Source organism: Odontesthes bonariensis, chromosome 7, assembly GCF_027942865.1.
Source record: "Odontesthes bonariensis isolate fOdoBon6 chromosome 7, fOdoBon6.hap1, whole genome shotgun sequence".
NCBI lineage: Eukaryota > Metazoa > Chordata > Actinopteri > Atheriniformes > Atherinopsidae > Odontesthes > Odontesthes bonariensis.
The window spans coordinates 9,467,033-9,494,078 of NC_134512.1; the positions used below are offsets into that span (position 1 = coordinate 9,467,033).

General features: G+C 39.6%; 1 protein-coding gene across 1 annotated transcript; it reads left to right on the forward strand.

Annotated features, from left to right (window-relative positions):
- The first annotated feature begins 2,306 nt into the window (after positions 1-2,306).
- kcng4a (potassium voltage-gated channel, subfamily G, member 4a) lies at positions 2,307-26,023 on the forward strand. Its single transcript, XM_075470907.1, has 4 exons — positions 2,307-2,782; positions 6,328-6,866; positions 6,981-7,622; positions 23,198-26,023. The coding sequence occupies exons 2-4, from the start codon at positions 6,759-6,761 to the stop codon at positions 24,071-24,073; spliced, it is 1,626 nt and encodes a 541-aa protein (XP_075327022.1). The 5' UTR covers positions 2,307-2,782; positions 6,328-6,758; the 3' UTR covers positions 24,074-26,023.
- Positions 26,024-27,046: the final 1,023 nt, after the last annotated feature.

A 27,046-nucleotide genomic window follows, 5' to 3' on the forward strand; every position in this document is an offset into this window, starting at 1 on the left:
GTGACAGTTTCAGGCAAAACATGATCCATCAGACATTCATGTGCAAAGAAAACAGCAATCATTAACTTTCTTTCACAGATATTGAAGCAGACCTGATGTAAAAGCTCTCTTCCTGCATCACCTTGTGTTTCATCAACCTGTCGTACTCTTTTATTTCTCCTCCAGAGTCAATATGGTCTCCTCATCCCTCTTTTTCTGCCACCTGAAAAATGTTTCCCTCTCTCTCTTTTTGCAGTCTCTTTGCCCTCTCACACTGGTCTTTATACTTTCCAGGGTACAGCCAGTTATTCTTTCTATTTAAACTATCGACTGAGAGTGCAATTAACCTGACCAAAACTTGCAAGCACTCAGATCAAACAGTTTTCAGCAGAGGAGGGCACCAAGAGAAAAGAGAGACTCGGAAATCACAGGAGGGAAAAGACAGCTTTGAGTGTGTAAAGTTAGGCAGGACCATCTGGTGAGACCATTCAGGTGGCCATCAGTGTGAAATAGTGTGTTTGCAGCGTTTTTAAATAGCTGAGTGACTCATTGCTTCAGTCCTGCACACACCTCAAACCACTGCTCATCAGACTCCAGAATGCTGGCAGCTGCAATCTCATCTGCCCCTGTTGCCTGTGAGGGATTAAACTCTTAATCCCTGAGGCTTGCTATTAGTGCTGCTGGGGCTGCAACTATCTTTGTGTTTTCTGATGCATCTGTGCATGTCTGTGCTGGCCTCTGATGTAATGCATTGTGGTGTTTGTGACATGGAGGCTGGGCAACTTCAGGTATGGATGTGTGTATCCGATTAATAAAAAGCACTGAGGCAGAGAGAAACGGAGGGTGCAGAGTGGTGGTGCAACACATAAACAAGTTAGCTGGTTTACTGTTGGAGGGCTTGGGTGTTCCCTGTCTACCACCTGTGCCAAATCCAGTATTGAATAACTGAGTGTTTCTCTCTGTCTGTCTGAATGTTTGTGATACAGCTTTTAAAAAAATGACAGAAATTAAAAGAGATATTGGTCTACTGCCAAAGCATGGCACCTAATCAATTAAGTTAGGACTAAAATATTGTGTTCTGTTTGAGGAAAAAGACTTGATTGTGAACAAATAGTCCAGCATGTGTTAATCTTATATTGCATACGCTAACCAACCTTCCTGCACTGTGGGTTAATGAATAATGACGGATTCAATTAACTGATTGTCTCCTTTCTAAGAACGCACATGCACACAGACCCCACCTGGCTCTTCACTTTCCATCTCCACCAGTTTCCATCGCTAACCTCGCTAATGTGTTGTCTGCTCTGCTGGCAGCCATAAAGACCTGGACAAAGTGTTTGCTTGCTTTAGTAGTTCCCTCAGGCACATGCAGCCTAATGAACTGCTTCTCAAGGATGAAGTGAGAGGCCAGCAATGCAGATGAATCCACAAGAGTGATGATATGTTATTCTCTGAACTCTCACCTTCTTGGTTCGACCTTTGCTAAATGTAGCATGATTGTGTTGAACAGGAAGAGTCATGGTTTTCAAGGTCAGTTTTGAACTTTGAAACATTTACAACGGAGTCAGAAGTTTGGCCAGATGTTCAGTGTTTCTTAATTAAATCACTGCCCCTCCTACATCTGTAGAACAGAATTCTCTTGTATCTCTTTGTAGTTAGTTCTTATCTTTGTGTCATGCCATCTGGCCGAGCCCACAAGAATTACAGAACAAGGCTGTTTTACATAACCAGTATCCTCCAGTAATACATCACCAAAGCATCAGGTTTATAAGTACTTCTACACTCAAATAAGAACTTTCGGTGCATTTTTTTTTTTTTCATAATCATATCATATTAGAATTAATTAATTCCTTAATCAGAAAAAAAACTGCTATAACATCATTCGTATTTAGTCAGCACAAACATCTGTTTTTTACTATAAGCCATTCAGTATCAGTTAAACTATCTTGTAGTTTCAGCCAAACAAAATGCAACTCAGTTATATCATCACACAGCACACTGAACCAACTAATTCCAAGTCCAACTTATTGTCACACACTGAAGAACACATCTGAGCAGGACACAAGCGTTGCTTTCTCATACATCATATGGTTTCATCATCATCTTCCACTGTGTTTTTACTGTGAAACTCAGACTGATTGTTAATATATCATTCATGTTGGAATTGGTGCTTGATTCCAGATCTAGTACTAAGGGTAATTTGAGAGGGAACCGCGCCCCGTGTTGCGCGCGAAGCACCCTCAGTAGTAAACGTGGAAGATGATATCTCCTTGATGTCCTTGAATTTCAAATAAACAATCCAAAAGCGGATTTTTCGGTTGGACTCACTCTGCGCACAGTCCTACTGCATCTTTTGCAGAGGATTGGCATTGGCTATTCCAGGTCACTGCAGCGCCTACCGTCACCTTTACGCAAACTTGAACTTGGGTAAGCTGCCCGGAGTCTCCCGCGTTGAACAACACGACTTCAATTCCCCCTCCGACCCCCTCCTCCCTCGCGCTTCCTCCTACTCCTCCTCAGCCTGCAGCACCACAAGGCGAGCTGTAACGGGACACTTTCGGAGCACCAAACCTTTACCCGCTTCCCCTCACTATGTGTTCAGAGTGCCTGCACAGCTTCCATCGGCTTGGATGATGCGGATGTCGGAAAGGTGTCCCTGTTATTATGGCATGTGCTGGCTGAGACTAGTCGTTGACACACTGATGTTGAGTTGAAGGGGTTGCGGTGGGATTTGCGAGAGGACAGAGGGGTTTCTACTCAGAGCTTATTCAGCCATCTAGAGATGAGTGCGGGGCTCAGGACGGTAAGCCGCACTTAACAAGTTGTAATGATGTCTGCAGTGGTTGTTTCTGTACCTTCACGTTGATCTGAGGTAGTTATGTGTTGTCACAATACTTAAAATGAGGAATATGGTCTTTGTTTAAATCTTGTCATCATTGTGATAAGTGTGACATATTAACTATTTTATTTGGAAGTAATTATACCCTGTCGTCCATTTGAAAGTAGAATACCTGCTAGATTTAAACCAATTTTTAAGTAAGATATGTAAAATGGTCTTCAAACCACATTTGGTTTTGACTAAAAGCGTCCTGTTATTCATCTTCCAAATTAAAAAAAAAAAAATCCTATTAACTTGCATGATTTTAATTAAACGCTCAATTTAACCGAGATTGATATAAGGTCTGTTATAAATGTGCCAGATTGCTCCACAGTAGGCTTCCCAGAGTGTGTACACGCTTTTTTGCAAGTTCTTGAAAGAAAGACAGAGAAAGTGGTTGCCTACAGTCTGTTGGTGTGTGTGTGTGTGTGTGTGTGTGTGTACGTGTGTGTGTGTGTGTGTGCGTGTTTGCGCGAGCCTGTAATGCGCAAATGTGTTTTTTGTGTTTTTCTTCGTGCAGCAACCCGATAAGACGCGGGTCTCGACATCTATTGTGAACATGAATATGCTAAAATTTCACTTACTGAATATTAATATGATTATGAAATAGGCTAACGTTATAAATAAAGGCGAGGCACAACAGCGAAACTTTTTTCTTTCTTTTTTAACCACTGCACTGCTTTGAGATTATTTAGGGGGGGGGGGGGGTGGGGGGGACTGACTACTACAGCCTACTTACTATACCTTTGTCTGTTTTTTTCAAATCAGTGGATATAACAACTGATTTGCATATTCACATCTAAAAGTAAAAATTAGTCAGGTATGCCATGATGAGTTTCATGGCATACCTGACAGCATGTAGATGAATAATCCCCATGTATGCAGGAGCATTTCTCAAATGTTTCCATACTCAGAGCTTAAAATCCATTAGCACTATGTGTATTGTGAATGTTCTTACAGAGGGGTTCATTCATATATCATTCATTGCCTGAATTATGGATAGAACATTTCTTTCCTAAAAATTGTGAAAGTGTTGTCTATGTTATCTCCTTTTCAAAGTGTTTTCTGATTCACAGAGTGATAACCAAGAGACAACCAAAATAACTCAAGTAAAACCCCTGAATAATTTGTCACAAAAGAAAGAAAAAAAAAATATGAAACCAGAATTTTCAGATTTGTTGTTCAGGTTTCTTTACAAATTTAACATGGGCAGCATAAGGGTGCAGTATTCGTCACTATCTACTATTTACTCATGCCTGAGTCGGCTGTGCGTGAAGGTTATCATTAACTGGTGCAGCTTTGTCCATCAGTCAAAAAACATGCATGTTAGGTTTATTAGTGTACTTAACTGGCCATGAGTGTGAGGGTGCGAGGATGCCTGTTTCTTTGTGATGGACAGACAGTCTGCCCAAGGTGCACCCCGTTCTTTTTGCCTCATAATATGGGACCTCTCCAGCGCAACTGCCCCCTCACAGTGCAAAGTGGGTATAAGCTATTTATTGGATGGTTTATTGTCAAATTCACATGTAACTAAACAATGAGAATTCTCTTTTTTTATATTGTCTGTTATCTTCCTCTGCCATGTTTTTATTTGTGTCCACCACGTTAGAGCCAGAAGAATTTAGGATGACTTCATAACACTATTGAGCTTTTAAAAACACATCCTCTCCTCGATGAAAAAAAGACACTTCCATTGGGAATTGGGATCGATTAATAACTAGTTGATCATGTGCTCCTTTTCCTCTGAGAAGGAAATGAAATACTAGCTTAGAGACAGGGGTGATTTATTGGTTCCTCCACTGCAGGATCTTATCCCCCTAAATCTAAATTAATGATGCATGCGGATATGTTCAAATGCTTCAAATTGTGTGCTCTGTTCAGTCACATATTCAATATGCCTGTGGATGTTAGATACTGAGCAATATAATCTTAATACTGTTGATAATATTGGAATTTTAGTGAGGAGTTTTAGTGTTACTCTGTTAATCTAAACTGTAAGTGGGAGTTTAACAGGCAACCCTATCTCACAAGAATTATACCGATAGAAAACTAGACCTATTGATCCATGTTACAGGACTGACTTTTTCATTTACATGGACATGGAAAACTAAATAAATATTTTGAATTTCTTTTTTCATTATTTGTCCTGAGATTTTGTTGTCAAAAGACACCAATTTGTTATACGTATCCATCAGGTTTGTGAATCAGGGGTTGCAGTGGCAAATAAGTGTTGTATTTGAGCTGGATGGACTGTATCGACATGCATTTCTTAGAAATGTTTGGAAAAATGTAGAATTGAGACTGAGATTCTGTCATATCCAAGTTGATGTTCCATGTGAAATAAATCCACAGTGGCAAACCTTCATATTCATTCCAAAAACTGACTGGACAGAAGTGCCCAAAAGTAGATATATGTTGTATTTTTAAGTCAATGCAGTGAGTTACATAACATCGCAGGGTAATTTAGATATTTTTATAACCATTTTAACATGGGTCTTTTTATTTCAAGTTTTGCCAAAATGCAATAGAGAATATGAAGGTATGTCATGCCATGTTTTAATGTTGAAATATAAGCGCCATCTTAAGAGGTACTACCTCTCTTACTTGAAATACAAGAGGTGAATGGAGAAAGATAAGGGTTCTTATAACCAACATAAATCCAGACCTTAGAATGAATTACAAACACTACCTCCCCTTACATTGTAAACTACACTTTTTGGAGCATGTTGTGTGGGTTTAAAAGTTAACATATGCAATAGATTAATACACAGTTTTAAAGGTTGATGGTCGGCATATAAACATGACCCTTAAGCCTTGTATGCAGGGTTCCTGCACACAACAGACAGCCTAAGAAAAAAATAAATAAAGCTCCTGAACTGAAAGTTAGTTTTTAGTCAGTAAAATGCCAAATAATACCACAATAGGACCCACAACAATTTAAGACTTTCATAAATAGTAATCCATTCTGGGCAACTGTAACAACTAAAATTGCCAAAAAGTTTCAGGATAGTCACGTTGCCAAGAAAAACATTTTGGGCCTTGTGCTTCAGTGTCTGTTGCTAGGCTTGCTGCCCATTTGCAAAAGCCATGGTGTGAAAAACACCATGCAACCCAAATGTTCTTTCCAGTTATTGTTGCTAAAAATGTCCAGCTTACACTCTAACTAAGCAAGTCAGACTGTCCTAATTGGATATTGATTCAGGTGTAGATTAATTTGTTGTCCATTTAGATTCTGCATTGACTACTATGACTGACACTAGAGCTTATGTGATAGTCTCTCAGGAAGTGAGAGGAGTTAGAAGCTTACAACCCAGTAGGCCCATTAAAATATGCCTTTTCTCTTTCTTCTTTAAGTCGTTTTGTTTTTTTACAACCTGTCTGTCCTATTTGTTTTAAAATTTTGAACTGTATAAAGTCACCTGCCTTTGTCTGAATTCATTCTGACATTTTTCTCTCCATTTCTTTTCCAGTGCCTGTATGATGCCACCACATGTCTAGGCCCTCCCTAATCCTGTTGAGGCAACATAGAGGATCCCCCTCAGTCCCTGGACACCTCAGTGCTACACATTTGGCTCCCTGACTCACCCAGCTTATTCTCTGAAGCTATCAGCCACAAATCAATCCTAACTCAGTCTGTTTATCCCGGCTTTTCTTCTCTAGACTTTGGCTTCAGACCAGTTGGCCTGTGAGCTGATGCTGAATCTTGATGTACAAACCTAATCTGTTTTGGACTGCTGACAACAACATTAAAACTAAAACACATTCTTAGTTTGTCCACAGTAGATGCAGGAAGTAACAGGAAAGATTTTGATCAGTTTTAACATAAGAAGCTGTGTGCTGCAATACAAAAAGGACTGCTGAAAGTTCTGTCACTGGAGCAGTGTGCTTTCCAAATGCTGCCATGCCTATCATCAGTAACGCCAACCATGACTTCAGCAATCTGTCCGTCAGTGATGACAGCAGTCTTGACCATATCTTCACAGAGATCCCTGAGACTGAGACCATCAAGGTAAGATTTAAACGGTCTCTTAACTAAAAAAAAGCACAACTGGAATTATAAATGTGAATAACTAATTCTACAACTGATTCACAGATTTTCAACGTTTTGTTTTCCACACTCTAGGGGGCATACTACAAGAGAGCTCAGTTCATCCGTCGACCGGAGGACCTAGTGACCATTGACCATGCCTTGTTGGCAGTGATCAATGTTGGGGGAAACCGCTACACTTTCCCCTGGAGCACACTGGCACAATTCCCCCTCACAAGACTTGGTCGTCTCTGTGGCTGCCGGTCGCCGGAGGACATTGCCAGCGTCTGTGACGACTATGATGAGGCCCGCAAGGAGTTCTTCTTTGACCGATCACCATCCGCCTTTAGGGTCATCCTCAACTTCCTGGCTGCAGGGAAACTACGGCTTCTGAGAGAGATGTGCATCCTCTCCCTGCACGATGAGCTGAACTATTGGGGCGTGGAGATGGCATACATGGAACGCTGCTGTAAGAGAAAGATGTACACACGCATTGAGGAAGTAAATGAGAAAGAGAGGCGTGAGGAGGAGCGTAGGCAGAGAAACGCCATGCAGCGGGTGCCAGTGGAAGAAACAAAGTACAGAAAAGTGATGAACTGGCTAAGAGATATGGTGGAGAATCCACAGTCTGGCTTACCAGGGAAGATCTTCGCCTGCTTGTCTGTAATCATGGTAACGGTGACTGTCGTTAGCTTGTGTATCAGCACCATGCCAGACCTCAGAGAAGAGGAGGACAGGGTGAGTGATCCAAAGTGTGTAGACTTGTTGTGAATTTAGCTTTAATCAACAGAGGGCTCTGAACTCAAGTCAAACTACTTCAAAATATGAAACTGAAACTGAAAAAAGGTCTGTATTTTAGAGTTTAATTGTAAGATGTCGTTGACAGCTCTGTCCATCAGGGCTGTTTATTTTGAGCGGTGTGACTGATTATAGCTGCCTTTTCTTCCAGTTCAAATACGTAGTTATCATGAAGTAACAAAAACTGCTTCTAAACCATAACAATACAGCAGAGGCTCAATTACTGTGGGCACTGTCTAACTTTATTTCCCTGACGCCTAACATTGATCACTATGTATCTGTACTGAACAATATGTTTAAGTTTGAAAGTCAGAAAGCCTCACATAAATCTTCTCATAAAAGGCAGACACCGAAAAGCTGCGAAAAGTCAAATATGTAAAAAAAAAACTGCCTGTCATCACAGTATGTTAAATATCACTGCAGGAGGTTGCTGTGTATGTGTGTGTTCTGTGATCTGTGTCTACCCATAACAGCATGGGATAATGAAGCAGGAGCTGTTCACTGAGGCCTGTCCAGTAACTGAATAATGAAATGGGGATACTGTATCTTACAAAAAAGACACTCACACAAATGTACGTCGACACGCATAAAAACACACAAACATGCACCGCCAGTCACATCCTCCAACACACGTACGTACAAAAGTAATGAACTCATTTCTCTGTAACCAATACAGCTCTTTGAATAATGCACACACAGAATCTAACTGTAGCATCCTCTTCTTTATTTACACCAACCTTCCTTGTCTTGCCTGCATTTGGAACAAGGTTGTTCATCTTTGTCCAATGTGCGATTCAGAATAATGATGCAGGCTCTATGAAGTTTTACCTCAACAACAAAGCCTTGCTGCAGATGGAATACTCTATACACACGCTACACAGAACTTCTAAACTGTCAACTGTGGGTATGAATTTATACTGTATATCTATAAAATCATACTTTAGTCTGAAAATGACCTTATCTGCATGCAAAGTCCAGACTTTACATGGGTATTGCAGTTTTTGAAGTATCTGCATCCAAGCATGTTTTGAACTTTGCATTAGCTTTATCAATAATGGACGGAAATTATTGATTGACATTGCAGAGAATTAATTACCATATGCAAGGTATTATGTATGGCTGTTCTTTTTTCCTTTATACTTTCGAGTCAGACATTTCTTTTAGATGTCAGTTGGCTTTGTCACCACATTATTTAGCCAACTGGATAGAGGTTGGTTTATTCAGTCTCCTCTTTCATCACCCTGACCTCATCGTTTAAGAATATTATCTTTTCTCTTTTGGTCCGTGGCTATTTTTGATTAAGCCCTCCTTTGCTTTGTTATTATGTGAGGTTACATCACAAGGCACTTATTTTTTAGGCCGCATTACATTAAATACAGAACAAGTAAAATCCTTAGAACCTGTGTAAGAAAGTTATTTCACGCTCAGTATCTTTTATGAAACATAAAAAGTAAAAACAATGTATTTAAACATTGGTTAAATAACCTCTTCTTAGATTTATATAAAATCTAAGAATTCTTTCAAATAAATGAGCATGTTCGGCATCAGATTCTTCAGAATTCATCAATGGTAGTATCCATGTATTGATTTTGACTTAAGCAGTGACAGGCGGCTAAAGGATCTAGTGCAGCAGAGTGTCATGCTGAAGAATTTAGGAAGGTGGATGAGAGCAGCGGTTGCAGAATGCTTGATGAGTTGTAAAAGCTTAAGACAGGATTCTGAGATCCGTGCCATAAAAAGTCCAGTACTTAGTGACAGTCATAGGAGCACAGATGGAAGAGCTTTGGCACAGGATTGGAGTCCCCTGGGTGCTTGTAAACCTGCTGGATTGAGTAATGCTCATCATTTGGATATTTTTCAAAATGTTATCACATCTGCGAGAATTAACCTTGAGGCACCAAACATGTTGTAATCAGATGCCTTTGTAGATGTATACCTCCACCAAAGAGGTTATGTGGTTGGTATGGTTTTTTTGTCTGTTTGTCACATTAAAACTATGTAGTCTGTGATTCCTCTTGTTCTCTGTGCAGTGACGAGGTTCAAAACAATAGCAGAATCAGAGACATAGTGAATGGATTGTACGTTATGATGTTTAGCAGCATGGTTGCATTTTCAGTATAATTAGAAAGCAGGTTTTCCTGCTTATGATTCTCTCAGATGAACACATTACCACTGACAGAGACAGTGAAACTCTAGAAAACAAGCAGCTTCTCATGCTTCTCGCTTCTGAAGGTAGAGTTGGACCATCCACCCTGCCCACATCCAAACGGGCCATGTTGTTACAATAGAAGCTGCTGCCACACCCATGACATTATCTCTCAAGTAAAAATCTAACATGGAAAGGAGAAAGAAGTTTAAAACCAACTTGTCTCATTGTATTGTTGAGTCTTTTCTTTGTAACCCCATTTTCTCTTGTTATCAGTATGCCAATGTCCTCAGTGATAATGAATAAAATGTATGGTGGCATTTTTGTATGTGGAGATTGCGCTGCTCGTATCATGTAATATTATTGCTAAGAAACTAAGATTAGCTAACTGCTACTTGACCACATAATAATCTCACAACCCTAAGTCAAATAGGCCTGCTTTCAATCCTCTGTTAAGTTAATTAACATTAAGTTAAATATTGTGCATCTTAAAAACAATACTTTGTCATCCTATACGGATGTCCAACTCAACAAGCATAGGTTAGATATAGCTAAGCTATTGTGGTTTCATCCATATGCAGCACAGTATTATCACAGCGGTTGATATCACAAACTTAGTTTAATACAAACAGGTCTTATACTACGGTGGCCGACACGTGCAAACGCGCTGCAAACGGCGAAACAAATCCAACAATAAAATGGTGCAAGAGAAAAATGCGGCAATAACAAAAATGACCGGAGCACACGCGCTGCAAACCCCAAAACACATGCAAGACAGAAACGCTGCAAACATCAAAACACATGCAAGACAGAAACGCTGCAAACATCAAAACACATGCAAGACAGAAACGCTGCAAACATCAAAACACATGCAAGATAGAAACGCTGCAAACATCAAAACACATGCAAGACAGAAACGCTGCAAACATCAAAACACATGCAAGACAGAAACGCTGCAAACATCAAAACACATGCAAGACAGAAACGCTGCAAACATCAAAACACATGCAAGATAGAAACGCTGCAAACATCAAAACACATGCAAGACAGAAACGCTGCAAACATCAAAACACATGCAAGACAGAAACGCTGCAAACATCAAAACACATGCAAGACAGAAACGCTGCAAACATCAAAACACATGCAAGACAGAAACGCTGCAAACATCAAAACACAACGGAAGTTCGCCAGGCCACTAGGGGGTCTCGACCTGTGGGATAGGGGATCGACTATGGGAGATCTACCATATTAATGAAAGAGAAGAAAGTCAAAAGGTAGTTGTCATTTATGTCTTTTTTAAACACTTGGCCGTAATCTTTTACCTTATGATAATGACATAACTCCGCTGCTCTTCTTTAATAAAGTAAAAGATTACGGCCAAGTGTTTAAAAAAGACATAAATGACAACTACCTTTTGACTTTCTTCTCTTTCATTAATATGGTAGATCTCCCATAGTCGATCCCCTATCCCACAGGTCGAGACCGCCTAGTGGCCTGGCGAACTTCCGTTGTGTTTTGATGTTTGCAGCGTTTCTGTCTTGCATGTGTTTTGAAGTTTGCAGCGCATGTTTTTTCTTGCATGTGTTTTGAAGTTTGCAGCGTTTCTGTCTTGCATGTGTTTTGAAGTTTGCAGCGTTTCTGTCTTGCATGTGTTTTGATGTTTGCAGCGCGTGTGCTCCGGTCGTTTTTGTGATTGCCGCATTTTTCTCTTGCAGCGTTTTACTGTTGGATTTGTTTCGCCGTTTGCAGCGCGTTTGCACGTGTCGGCCACCGTATTATACAGGTACAAAATGGTCTTTAAAAGAAAACAGATAAAAAGACTGAAAAACGATTACAAATGAAAAACGAGCTGTAATCATCAGTCTTCCAGTTGATTAATAAGAAAATGATTTACTCAAGATACTTTTTGCATGACAGTATTTTGACATGATAGTGAGAGATCCACAAAAATCGTAATATTTAGCTGGTCAAAATTTGAATTCGATTTGAAATGACAAAAATAAACATTGAAAATGTGTACTTTCCTCCACAAAACAGAGTAGGCATGAATAAAAGCTTTGCCTCAGAGAGCTTCTTCAGTACGTTAGCTTTGTGGTATTTCTTGGATGAGTTGCATGTTTGAAGGAGCAGCTTCTCGACTGCAAATGGCTGATTTTGATATGACCGGGGTTTGTAAGCCATCCACACATGATGTTACAACATGGCCGGCTGAACTGGATGTGGCTGGAGTTGGATGGTCCAACCGTATGTTGTGGCTTGACATACAGCAGTTGAAGAAAATCAAGCTTTCTTCACGGTCCAGTGCACATGTCTGCTCATTTGTCCAAACTCATCTCTCCACACACACACACACACACACACACACACACACACACACACACACACACACACTTGTCAGTATTTTACTGCATTGATTCTGGGTACAGTAGTATTTCAGGAAACAGCAAAGAGTTTGGTGAAACTTTGCATTGTTGTGAGCCGTGACTGTTTTTGTGTCTCTGTGTCGTGCTACAGATTTATCAGTTAAAAGGATATATTTGGTATGCGTGTTTGTGTCTCACAGCCTTTTTAGGGCATTTGTTGAGACAATTTAGATGTGTGTCTTTTCACACAAGCATCTCTTTGCGTTTTTATGTTTGTTGTTGGAAAGAGAATGGCAGCTCCATCCCCAAGAAAACAAATCCATCTGCTGCTTTCATGTTTTCTCTCTGCATGCTCCTCGGTTTCCAACTATTCTCCTGCGTTCAGCTACTGAACTCTTGCCACAGTGTCCGGCTTCGGCTTACAAGCCCAGACAGAAGCAGCAGGATTCCTGTCATCTTTAATTCACATGCCCACTGGTTGTGTCTTTGCTCTCCTTTGCGGGGAAATCTCCCTCGTCTATTCGTCATTCATTCTGCTCCTCTACCTGCCCCTGTTTGGGGAACGGGTGCAAAAGGAGAGACAAAGTAAGCAAAACCTTGAGAATGAGTGATGAAAAGAAATGCTTTGGAGAGGGAATTTAAAAGGATGATAGGTCAATGGAAAGATTCTGCTTGTTAAACCGTGAGACAAACTTTCTTTCATTCCCTCCCTCACAATTATGCATATCTTATTATTCTTGCATAAGGTGCTTGTATTATGCTCCAGCAAGTCATGCAACTTTTAGGTTATGTCTATATTTTTGGGTATAAATGTAATGTAGTAACAGCAAGGTGTGCTTCAACAATTTGAGCATTACCTCAGCATTCGCGTTCAAGCCTAGGGGTAACTACCAGCAACCTGATCCTTCTGGGGGGGTCATGACTTGAAAAGCTTTGGAACCACTGCCCCATAGCCAGTTATGTGCATCTGTGTATACAGACTACTGATTTAAAGTTAATACAAACATAAGATTTTTTTTCCTACACAATTTTGCACAAAATGAAAGCACAAATGTGAATATTCTATTGTATTTCTACTAACACGTTGCCTTAAATACAATATAGTGGATATTTTACTGTGGCAAAAAACAAATGCTCTGATGCCTTGGTATCATTTTGCCTGGTTGTGCCCCTCACTATTTTTGTAACTTGTCATGTGTGCTCGAGTGTTAGTTTTGAAAAACACAAGAGCTGGAAGGAAGAGTACAATAGCAAGTCAGTCTCTATTGTCGTATCACGTACCCGTACCCATAGTAAAAAACATTGGTGCCACAGATAGTTCAGACTATTTAATTATGTTGGTATATGAAGTGTTTGTGAAGTCTAGCACACCTTTAGCACCAGTATAAACATTTATGACACACTTCTGACGTCACTCAATCAACATTAAAACATTAAAAAAGGCTTGCATAGTTGACTGAATGTTTTTACTCTTGTGAAACTGTACAAACCCATCTTTGACCACTAAAACGTCTAAGAGTCTAATCTGTGGCAGGAGTATTTTGATTGGAAAAAGAACTGTGCACATGCAGTTTGAAAAGCAGCACTGGCCTGAGTTTACATTATGCTGCTTGTCATAGTTAAAATGTCAACCATCCGCCAAAGGCACAGTTTCTATTTGCACATGCAGTATTGTCAAGTTGAACTTTCCAGGAAACTTTCATATTGCATTCAGTTTTTATAATTTCCCATATAAATATCCAAGTGCTTTACTCTCATCAGGCGTCACTTGGATTTATATCTTTAATGTCCTCACAGGATGACTTGGTTTCAAACAACCTCACCAGGATTTTCTCTTGTTTCCTAATTGAGTCTCATTCCGGCCTGGGGTTTAAGTGAAGTGGCTGTTTTATGTCCTTAATGCCATAAATTGAGATGAGATTTGCTGTTCAATAACTGCGTCCCAGTGCATCCATCACAAATATCTAGAGGAGAGAAAGACTGCAAAGTCATTGTCTGTGTGACTTCAGTGGGTTTTCTGATGACTATCCACTTGTTCTCAAGTAGAGAATTGTCAATAATCTTATTAAACCACAGAACCTGCCTGGGCTTGTGATTATAGAGAGGGCAGACAAGTTCATTATTTCTTATCCTATTGAGAGACACAACATAGAGAGAGGGTGAGACAGATCTTGTGCATTGTAATATCTGGAAAAAGGTTAGATAAATGCTTTCTGTGTTAAAGGGTTAGCTGGGAAAAGAGAAGTCTAGGTCAAGAAAACAGTAAGAAAAAGTATATAAAGTAAAGCAGCCGTGAAGACACCGTTTTCTCGTCCTTCACATTTGCCGTCTTCCCAGGGGAGCTCCTCTGACTTTAAAGACTGTCTGAGACAAAAGGATAGGAAATGAGTACACAAGAGGGGATACATATCAACAGCACACACTCTCCCAACAAATGTAGATGCATTTTCAGCCGATTTACCTCATAGTCATATTTATACACATTTTTGTGTGTGGGTTTTTGTCAAGATTAGACAAAGCATGAGAAGCAATCCAATGTGTGCTTTCTTAAAAAATACATGAAAACCCTGACGAGTCTATAATAGTTTGTTACAGCTAAGGAAAATTATCTAAGGAAAACGTTCCTTATAGTGTTGTAAAGTACTTTTGGCATTGAAAATGCTAACGTCATTGAGATAAAGTTAGTTTATGTAGTAGTGTGTAATCACATTCAGTCAGTTAAAAATATTTAATTTATGTGGACTTTATCAGAGTTACAGTGACGCAATTATAACATAATTGACATGCAACACTAAAGGCCTTTATGAGTCTTACAAGAATGCCGACATATGTTTGACAGCTGATGGGGTGATACTTTAAGTATTACCAGCTTTGGAATACGTTAACTACACACTACAATATTGTTGGATCAACCACTGCCATGCACAAAGTAACTTGCTTGCATACTTATCTAATTTAGAGTGTGTAATTTTTGAATAGCTAGAGTAGAGGAATGCTTGGTAAATGGCAGGTTCTTATGGAATCTACAGCAGGTGAGAAAATAGGGGAGAGTAGATTTCAGCTTTTATTTTACTGCTGGCTGGACTCATCATATCTCCAGCTGCCAGAAACTAAAAACAGTGTAATTTCACACTAGTGACCAGTTCCATTGAGAACCCATTTAGAAAAAATAAAAGTAAAGGCTGCGATAAAATCTCAGCAGAATTACTGGTTATACATGCACATATTCTGCTTCTGAACTGTGAAGAATTCCATTATGTGAATCAACAAAGCCATTTTTTAATAAAAATTACTGTCCCTGAGGGGGAGTTGTGATTTGGTTTCCAGTATTTTGACTGTCTGGATACATTTTTCTTTCAATTCAGAGCAGCAGAGCCAAAAATATAGCCATTATCTTTATTCAGTACTCAAAATATGAACAGTACAACCATATATATCCATGTGTTTATGTTTATATGTTGAGTATTTTGTATTGATTCATGATCATTTCCTTTCACACCTTAGATGTGACTTGCATATTCAAGCAAAAGGTGCAAAGACTTAGCAGCAAGGCCCAAGTGATTCAGTTTATGTGTACGGTCTTCTTTATTATTGGCCAAAACCCGGAGACAAAGTGCCATCATTAATCATGAACTTCTTATGAATGTTTAAAAGGAGCATTACATTAAAGATACGTTCTTTTGCGATTTTATCTCTCTTCTCTGCATAATTTCAGCCTCATTAAGCAAACATGACGCAAGCATAAATAGGAGTCAGAACAAAGTAGAAGTTAAAATGACTATTAGTCAAGGAATGTAAAACTTAAGTGGAGCTGGTGGCTTCGTAGTAAAGAGAATTAAGCGAGACTATGGAGAAGCAGAGAAAAACAACAGATGGTGAAAAGATGAGGGTGAAAACCCCATTGGATTACATCGTTTTTTGTTTTTTTTTAAGATTCGCCAACACTTAGACTCTCAGATTTAAAGAGTTGCGACTGCAGTAGCCTCAAAAGACCTTATTTGAAAATAATGTGAAAAAGACAACTGAAGGTGATAAGGAACAAAGATGAATAGACATGTATTGTTAAACAGTTCTCATGACTCCAAGTTGTCACTAGATTTTATTTAACGATAGCAGGATATGACCTACTCCAAAAACTCAACTATATTTTACAAGTCTCTCGCACAGTACACAAAACTGAATGTACACAATACAATACAACTCAAAGACTGAACAATTTAGTACAACTGTATGCATTCTAATACAGTTTTTTTTAAATATGTTTAACATAGATAATCATTTGAAATGAAAACAAGTCATTTCTGTGGCATTATTAGCTACCTTCAAACAGATATGTTTATTAAAGCAGAAGCATTTTGGTAATAAATAGTACAGGGAAAATGAGTTCTTGTTTGACTTTGTTCTTTTCTTTGATATACACTTCTGGAACATATTGCTGAAATTGCTGAAATACCGGTTACCATATTTTTCACCACACTATAGCCCTATTTATCATCAAGGCTTCACTCAACTACACTCTCAGTCGTTACTTAGTTTATATTGCCCAACAGTAAATTGGGCAATAGATGTTGTAATTCCCTTTGACCTTGTCATGTTGTGACTAACATGTGGTTGGAAAAAGCATTCAATATGTCTCTATCTTGTGGGTTCTTGGTTATTCTTGCTTGTGCATGAGAATCAGCCTTCATTTGACATAGATTGAATTGTAGATTTAATGTTTCAATATATCTGTCTCTTATTCTCTTATCACATTTGCACATGTGCTAATTTTGTGTTTATTATTATTTTTATTGTATATATTTGTGCAACCACTGGTGTTTGAGCTGCTGCCTGTCCAAAACATTCACAGTGGAGACTTAAAATATCAGGAGCTTTTTCCACATTTTATGAGCTGTTGAAATGTTGATTATACGGGATTAAGTGGGTAGCTGATAGATAATGGTAGATATGTAGAAAAATAGATAAGATAAAAATAGATATAGCAGTAAATAGCTCTATTTAAATACTTGGACAGTAATTGATAATGCAAAGCAGTTGTGGAGGCAGAGCAGTGCTAATTAATGATGAAACACTGGTATACTGAACAGGAATCTGCTGACATAGCGGACACCTGTCATACAGGTGGGGAATGACAAAAGTAAGGAAACAACAAACACACCGGAAAGACTAAAACTAAAGGCTGGAGAGAAAAACAGTTGTGACAGTAATATACAAATGATACTCATTTAAATACAATCACAACAGCTGCTCTGTTGCTGAGGTTATAAACACAGCAGCAGGTGTCCGCCACTGCCTGCTCAGCTCATGTGGATCATATTCGTTTGGGCTCACAGAAAGAAGGTTCCCCCTTCACATTGATTACTGCAGTCCATCCCATCATACTGAAGTCAGACGCCCCCTTTGTGTAAAGTAGCAGACAGAAATGCACACAGAAATGTTTTACATTTCCTATTTTTTACCACTATTGTAAGAGCTTGTTACAATGCACAGCCATTTTCGATAAAACAATCCTGGATGAGAGAGCCTAAGAAGTCGGAAAGCGAGAACCTCATTGTCTGTTTATGTGTTTCTGTTTGACTCTGTGTGTGCATGTGCATTTGTGCATGCAGTATCCTAACAGATGGAGAATAGAGATGTATGAGGTGTGAAGGGATCCTCGTGATTCAGATGTCACCACATCTTCTCACCAAGTTATCTTGTACTCCCTTTCTCCCCGACCTCTATACACTACTGAGCCACCCACTCTCCTTTATATTCTTCACTTTGCTCACCTTCCCTCTTTCATTTCTTCTCCATCACGATTTTTGTGTGTGAACACGCTTTTGGTCTTTATCAGTGGTCTTTCCATGGTCTGTATATTGGCCTCATTTAAAAATAAAACCGTTCAGCTCCACCGTCACAATCACCTCCACATTGTGGTGCTCAATGCAAGGAGCCAAGTGTCATTAGAGTTAGTCAACAATGTGTGTTTGAAGACTAAGTGGCTGCCATTACATCATAAAATATATCAGGAATTCTTGCAATCTAATAGGTGCATTAACAACATGGTCCATTCTTCAGGCTACCTGAAGGCTGTGTGCATTTGTGCTTACGTGCTGCAATCAAGTAACAAGAGAACAGCAAAATGATAGGTAGAGTTGTCACTTGATGCAAACTCTTTAATAACCTATGACTGCTGAACGCATGGCATGATGTGCAGTGTTTCAGTTTGAGTTCAACAGTGTAGTTCAACCATATCCCCTAATTTTTTTTTCATGTCTTTCTCTCTTTGTCATCCTTGCAGTCCTCTCCATCTCTCATCGTTTTACTACTTCTTCCTTGGAGCTGTAAGCTTTAAATATTAAGGGCAAGGTCAGTGCAGCATTATAAGGAAAAGGGTGTTCTATGGTGCAAAGTTTGTTCAAGGTTTTATGCAAGGTAAAGCCTTGGGCAGAAAGGTGGGCAGATTCTTTTCCCTTCTTTTGTTCCCATTTCAACCGAACCTCTTGATCATGCCGGATTGGAGAATCATCATGAAAGACAGAGCTCAAGAAAGAGGATGTTTGCTTTAGCTTTATAGAGAAATACTGTGAAAGACCTATAGTCTTATAATCACGCAGCAGTTATTGCTTCTTCATCTCCCTCCCCAAAAGCTGGGTATCGTGATTTATGAAAAGTTGGTACCATTTCGCTGTCAGCTTCACGACCTTAAAAAAAATGATGCCACCCAGCTCTTGGTATAGACCATGGTTATCTCTCACCTCGACTAGTGCTCCTCAGCAGGTCCCCTTGCATACACAAAAAAACCTCTGCATATGGTTCAGAATGTAGCGATGGATGTCATGTTCGATCACCCAAAAAGGGCACATGTCACTCCACTTCTCATTGAACTTCAGTGGCTTCCCATAGCCACCTGACCTCCTTCTGGACCACTGCGCCACTCTCGGGAATGAGAAATGATGTTGCCATCCATAAACACCAGGTAGTGTCAGCCCAGACTGTTCTCAGTGGCGTAAAGAAGGAGTCTCTTGAAAACTTGTGTCTTCTGAGAACAGTTCCTCACTTAACAAACTAATGCATCTAGAACACACTTATTTTGCAGTCCTGCACCTCTTTTATTTGCGTTCTTTAAAAAACTGAGTAGTTGAAGGCTTTAACAGGGCTTCTTGTACAGAAGCTTGAGTTCTGTCCCTTACTCGTAAGTTGCTTTTGATTAAAGTTCAGACAGAAGAAAGAACCAAATTAGAAGACATAATGACAAAAACAGATAACCTGACAGCTGATAAGGGGAAAAGTATTGATTATACTGTTGCTGATGTATTTACCATAGTAACCAATAATTCATAGTGACTAATTCACTATTACAACACAGGTAAAAACAATCAAACATAACAGAAATTAAAAACATATGCAGAAAAATAAAACCAGACATAACACACAGGGTAGAAAAAATAAAACAGACTTTTTACTACAGTACAAACAAACCCTAAGTCCATTGAATTTTCAGATTGCCTCAGATTTGCTAGATCCCCCTCTGTCAATGTAGATAAATAAAAGTGTAAAAAACTAACACAAATATTTACTAACCCCAACTGTCCACAACTTTCTGTTGTTGTTCAGCTGTGTCCAGATGGCGAGTTATTGCTTGGCTAAAATCCATTGCTTATGATTTCTAACCAGCCTCATTTATTATAGTTTTAATTAAAACAGTTTATTAAAACATCGGTTGTTAGTTTAATCATATGTAATTAGCTTTTTGTTGTGTAATGGATTTCTTTTAGGACATTTTTTGTTAAATTATGGATGATTTTATTGCAGTTTGTGTGTTATCCTTAGCCAAGGATCATGCCCAAACATTGTAAACTGAATTATAGCCATACAGTAAGTCAAGTATTGTGATGTTCTTGTCCTTTCACCCTTTTTGGAAGATAAAAACATGTTGAAACTAGTTAACCAAAAGCTATCGAAGCTATGGCAGATGGATTTTCTTGGTTTGAGGTTGAAAGTTTGAACTTTCCATTTATCTAGTAGATTTTGTAAGTACTGTTTGTCTTTTAAATTAAAGTAATTTTGTTAAGTATGCTAAAAGAAAAAAAGGAAAGGCTGTGAAAATTATACAGTTTACAATTATACAGTATGTGCTCAATTACTGTTCCATTTGCAATTAAAACCAACGATAATGTGAGACCCCGTATGAGATAGATGGTGGGGTGAACAGTGTCTGTGCTGAAATGTGCTGTCACTTACATGAGCTCCTCAGACAATCATACAGAGGAGATAAGGTCAGAGGAAGAGTTGGTATTGTGGGAGGTTATTCTGTGTGTAACTGCAAGTGTTTTAAAAAGGGAGAGAGTCAGAGGTGGAAAGATTGCAGCTGTAACAAATGGCCTATTCTGCAGAGGATGAGAGTAATGTCACAAAGCTCTGATGGGCCTAATGTCACTATAAGAGAGCACAGATTGGGGAATAAGGCAATAAATGACTGAGGAAAAGTGTATGTGGCAGACTTAACGTTTACACTCTGTGGAGAGAGTTGCTTAAAGATTAATACAGGACAGCGAAATAGACGTGTCAGCAGGGCTGGACATCTCAGAGGAAAAAGATGAGGAATACAGCCACGATTGAGGAGGGAAGGTGTAAAGGCTAATATTTAAGAATGATTTATCGAAGTGCTGCATCTCAGGAGGAAAACCTTTAAACTATCAATTCTATCTTTTTCCTTTCTAAATGTCTTCTGGTAGAGGAACAAATATCCCCCAGGCAGTCGTTCACACCTAGAGAAATCATGGACTGTTCAGATGAAGCCATTACAGTCTCAGGTTTTGGGGGCTACTGCTCAGACAACCACTGTGCTGCTTATCTGTGCCTGCAAGTGGGAATCAAGTTTAATATGGAAAATAAAAATATGAATTTTATGAGTTTTATGAGTTTTTCCGGTAATTTTTTCTACGGAATCACCACAGAATTTGTTGTAACGTTAAATATCTCACTTATGTATGGATATAAAACAACACACAAAAAAGATAATTAACCTAAAAAAAAATAACTTTGAAATATTCTAATCTTTTTTAAAAATATATATTTTTGGGGGCTTTTTCATGCCTTTAATGGACGAGATAGTTGAAGAGAGAGACAGGAAGCAGAGAGAGGGAGAATGACATGCAGTAAAGAGACATCCGATTCAGGATTTGAACCGGGGCTGACTGCAGTGATGACTGTAGGCTTTATACATGGGGCACCTGCACAACCCACTACTCCACCGACCACCCCGAAATATTCTAATCTTAACCAATTATCAAAGAAGCTGGTTCAGAGTCTGAAAACATGTTGCTCCTCTTAAAATAACTGTTTATAACAATTACTGATATCTAGTCGTCGAAGTCAACAACTGATCCTCCATGATCAGTTGTTGACTTCGACGACTAGATATCAGTAATTACAATAACGCCACAAATTATACAGACATGCATCATTCTGCAGGACTGATGTAAAAGGCAAAGAGTCACGGTGGGATGAAGATCAGTGGAAGAGGCAGAGAGGTCACAAGTGATAAATGAGAGCAGAAGGAATGGGACGCTTGTGTCAAGGCTGCTAATGCATGAAGAAACTATAGAGGGAGATGTGTTTCTCTTAAAGGCACACTGAAAAAATGAAAGAATTAATGCCGAAAGAGAGCAGTGTAAGAGAATAAAGAATTAGAGGGGAAGTGGTCCGGAGAAGGTGATAGAAGAGGAAACAGAATGAGTGATGAGAAGCTGGAGATAGAGGATGGGGGAGAATGGAGAAGGTGGCAGGGGGAAAAGAAGGATGAGACAGATAAGAAGTAGAGGAGACAGTGTACGATGAGAAAAGTGGAGAAATTAAGGAGAGGTCAGTGAAGGAGGAAGCTGAGGGAGTGCACAAACACTGTACATCATAATAAAGCTATCAATGTTGTGTGTTCATCATGTTGTATTTTTAAAGAAGTAAGGAGCTTGTGCAAAATTTAAATCACAAAGAAAAAGATCATTGTGAACAAAAACCTGCAAACTATACTAAATATGGATCTCCACTGGGTGTATTCCACCCTTTTGTGTGACAGAAGAGACACATTAATTTTTACCAGTTTCTACAGCCAGAAAATCCAGATATGAGCATAGTGGTTCCTAAAGAAACTGTCCTTCTAAAAGAAAAAGAGCGACATCAGTTCTTACAGCAAATGCCCATTCATAGAAATAGTGTGATGTAGGTAAAGAGCCTCAAGAGATGGAGATGTTTTAGGTGAGTAGACGTGTTATTAGACCTCAATTTACCAATCCCCATTCACTACCTGGTTCTGATAAACAGAACTGTGTGGGTTCTTTTGACCATAACCACATATGTACCATCACTGTAACCATTCCGCTTTAACTGTTCCATGAAGTGTTAATTAATATGACCATAATGACAAAAGTTTTAATCTAAAACACAGCTGGTAAGACTGAAATGTAGACATGAAACTTACATATAAGAGACATTCGCTTATTTGAACTGTAAGAAGGTAAAATAAAGGCTGTTCTATAAAAAAAAAAAAAGGGGGGGGGGGGGACAGATATAGCTGTGATGACACAGCTTTGAAGAAGAGGTCACTGCAGTGTTTTGTGCTCCAGAATCTCCTCTGTATTCTCACATAGAGGTTTCATTGTTCTCTTACTCTTCCTTCATACTGTAGTTAGAGGGCAGGCCTAATTGTGTTTTGTCACAGCTCCCACAGAGCATAACATTCATCTTTGAAGTCTTCCCAAATGAAATAATTGATGGATTGTGTCACAGTATTATCTATCAGCACAGTCGCAGTAGCTTTAGCATACTGAGTGACAGTAACTCATGATTTATTAATGATTACCATGGGTGATTATCTGACCTCAGGATTTTTGTCTTCTCCCATCTTCCCATGCTTCCTTTACCATCTGTCTTGCTTTCTGTCAATCCCTGCTCCCTCATCCTTAATCTCTCTGCCTCCCCCCTATCTCTCCCCCAAAACCCCTCTCCTTTTCATTCTACCTCAGGGCGAATGTTCCTCTAAATGCTACAACATGTTCATCATAGAGACGGTGTGTGTGGCCTGGTTCTCCCTGGAGTTTTTCCTGCGGTTCATTCAGGCCCCCAGTAAGCTGGACTTCATCCGTGGGCCGCTTAACGTCATTGACGCTATGGCCATCCTGCCGTACTATGTTTCGCTTGTGGTGACAGAGGAGGATCCAGCCTTGGAGCATGAGAGGCCAGGAGGAGGTAAGGGCTATTTGGACAAGCTGGGTCTGGTGCTAAGGATCCTGCGGGCACTTAGGATTCTCTACGTGATGCGGCTGGCTCGCCATTCTCTTGGCCTACAGACACTGGGGCTAACGGTCAGGCGCAGCACCCGAGAGTTTGGCCTCCTTTTGCTTTTCCTGTGTGTGGCCGTTACCCTATTCTCTCCTCTGGTCCACCTAGCTGAGAGTGAGCTTACGGGCACCCATGATTTCAGCAGCATTCCCGCTTCCTACTGGTGGGCCATTATATCCATGACAACTGTAGGGTATGGCGACATGGTACCAAGGTCCATTCCAGGACAAGTTGTAGCACTGAGCAGCATCCTCAGTGGGATCCTCATCATGGCCTTCCCAGCTACCTCCATTTTCCACATGTTTTCCCGCTCCTACCAAGAGCTCAAGATGGAGCATGACCGTTTGTTTAAAGAGGAGTGCGAGGCTGCTGCTGCGGCTGCTGCCACTGGAGAACTACAGGAGCCGGGAGGTGAAGGAGGAAAGGAGGATTTAGCTCCATCTGGAGTTGGAATACATCTAGAGAAGGACAGGGAGTGCTCATTAGTGTCCCTGGCTCCGCTTGGAAGAGTTGGAGAGGCTGCAGGAAATAATAACAGCCTTCCAGCAGCAGCTTTTTGAGCATTCACTCAGTGACTCAGTCCTAAACTTCCAGGAAGATATCTTAGTGTTGCATCTGATGAAAGTACTGCACAGCAGCAATTCCCAGAAAGATTTTACTTATTCATCTCTGAAGCCACTTGCGTTGTGTTGAATACAAAATGATAACACAAAAGGCATTTCTTTTGCTCTTCAGGGTGTCTAGTATAAGTATGTGGACTATAGAATGCACTGAAACTGAAGGACATACAACCCTTTAAAGTGGATGGTCATCTTTGTCAGACCAGAAAGCCTCTGCAGCAATATTAGTAATAGGCTGCTTCCATAAACATGCAATATTAAATCCAAAGTTGCTTTTCCTTCCACTGTGAAAATACTTCCAAGCCCGAGTGCAACTTTTAGTTTAATTCTCATTCATTTTTAATATGTTGCCTACAGTATGATAAAAATGTGTCTATACTCTACATTTCTGCCATGAACGCAAAGAAGTGCACCTCTTAATTTATTTTTGAGAAGCTTGAAGCCATGTTCATAAAAGAAATATAAACAAACTGATAGTTCGACTCATATATAACGTATATCCATCTCTTTCTCACATATCTTTGAATGCTTAGACTTGATAAATAAGTGATTTATCCATTCTATATAATAAACTTCAAATAAATGTGTTAGTATAGTACAGAATGATCCCTATTGTTTTGTTCTAATCAACAAAGAACTAAAGGGAAAGATTAAAAAAGAAGTATTTGTTTTAGAGAAGGAGGGTGTGTGAGTGAAAGAGTGAGAGTGAGCATAACAATCATGAAATGTGCTTTGTAATGTTCCAAATAAAAAAAACTCTTCTATTAAATTGAGAGAAATCCATTCTCTGGGTGTAATGTTTTGGGATTGCTCTGGGTATGAAGGTCTTATCTACTTGGCTCACGGATGCTCAATCAGAATCCTGCCTCAACAATTTTCTGAGAGATAAAGGAACAGAAACAGCTGTTTCAGCAAGACACACAGAAAACTATTGACAATCCCCTTCTTACATCATCAATGTTTTTGTGTTCAAAATTACACCTCTCATGGACAGTCCCATGTCTCTCCACAAATCTGTGGTTTAATGCTCTCCTTAATGATGCATGTTAGGGTCTTGAATAGACCAATCCACTCCCACTAAGTCAAATCCTTAGGTTCCTTCAGACAGGTCACTGTCATCTTCAGGTGGGGCCTGTCACACCATGTGGGTGAAAAAGGATGTGATGGGATGCAGGGACATAACAGATGTGGATGTAATCTAGATTAAAATTTGGATTAAAACCCCCACAGGCACAGGATACTGACTGAAACAAAGCTTCATCCTGTTGCTTTTGTTGTTATTTAGCTACCTTTCCCCCCTTTAAAATCCCAGTCACTCCAGTCCAAACATCATACAATATGGTGTCCCGTTTCACTGGCTGGATCTAATGGGATTCGTTGGCACAGTGGCTTCGTATTGCTTCTGCAGCAACATATGGCCCAGAGTACTGTCTGTCAATCTGAATGAGGCCATCCAAGTTTGCAAGATAAGATATGATGGATTAAACAGAGTAAAGTCATTATCCATCTGTATACTCAATAGTTGAAGTGTGAAATATTCTACAGGGATGAAGGTTAGGGCTAGCTCACATGGCTCATGACTGTGAAAACAGTTTTAGGGATTGTAATGAATCTGTATATCTGTAATAAAGATGCGCATCAGGTAATAAGTATGTGCTGTGTCCAAATTCACATTCCCACTCACTATCCCCTACTCCCTACCTAGGGTGTTGTATTTAGATGTCTATATAATGAACTCATTATGATGAAATCATGATGAGTCTACCATACTGTCCACTATAGAGTCCTATATAAAATGCTACTCAATACTGTTTTTCAGTGCCATGAATTATGTAAATGCTGTCATACAATATGACATAATGTTAATACCGATATACATTTTTGAGCTGTACTGGGTGTCATTCAAATCCCAAATAAAAAGATAGTAAATGCCTGGAGCCATTTGTGTTCATCTGCTCTATTTAACTGATTATATTATATTAAATTGAATACATTACTTTATTGCCTGCTGTTAAAATATTAAAAAAAAGGTAAATCTGTTATTTTATCAATTAACAAATAATCTGGTTTTAAAAAAAATCTGTAAATATCTTCCAACTGTAAATGGAAGAGTACTTATATTTGTATGACAAGTGTGGAGCTGCTGCAGATCTGCTTACCAGTCAGCCCTTTTCTTTCGGCACCATGCCTCATGGAGAACATATGCAAAAATCACCTTTTCTGTTTGTGATGATACATTTTGCATGTCTGAAAAACTCTGGGAAAAAAACCCACAAACATGTCAATTTGCTTTGTGGCCTTTTGATATGAAAATGTTTTCATTGAGTGACACATTCAAATTTTCAGTGTCAAGTTATGCCACTTGTCAAGTTCACCCCACCTCCTTTGTTTGGCCTCAACCTTTGAGCCCCACATGCTCTTTGTTTCAAAAAGATTTAACAAAAGACAGTGAGCGTGGAGCAATCACTTCTCATGGACTGTTTAACCAACCTGGCCCAGTTCAACGCTGGACTTGTGAAGAAATTGTGCCTCAGCTAGGAACAGGGTCTTCCTGCACCACTGTTGCCTGGTTGCTGCCTGGGGCGGGGGGGGGGGCAGGAGGAAGAGTTGTCCTGCTGGTTCGGGGTCTGTGGTGGCTGGGGGGCTGCTGGCCCCCAGATGTGCCTGCAGCCCCACACTCCAGCGGAGGTGGGGGATGGATGCATGTGCTGTGCGAGTGTTTGTGGATGTGTTTTTTTTTTCTTTATGTATGTATGTATTTATTTATTTATTTATTTTATTATTATTATTATTATTATTTATTTATTTTTTTTTTTTCTCATATGATTTATGGGGTGACTGGGTCTGGGTCTGGGTCCTGCTGTCCTCTGGCCTGCTTGTGCTGTTCCTGATGGGGGGTTGGCATTGCTTCTC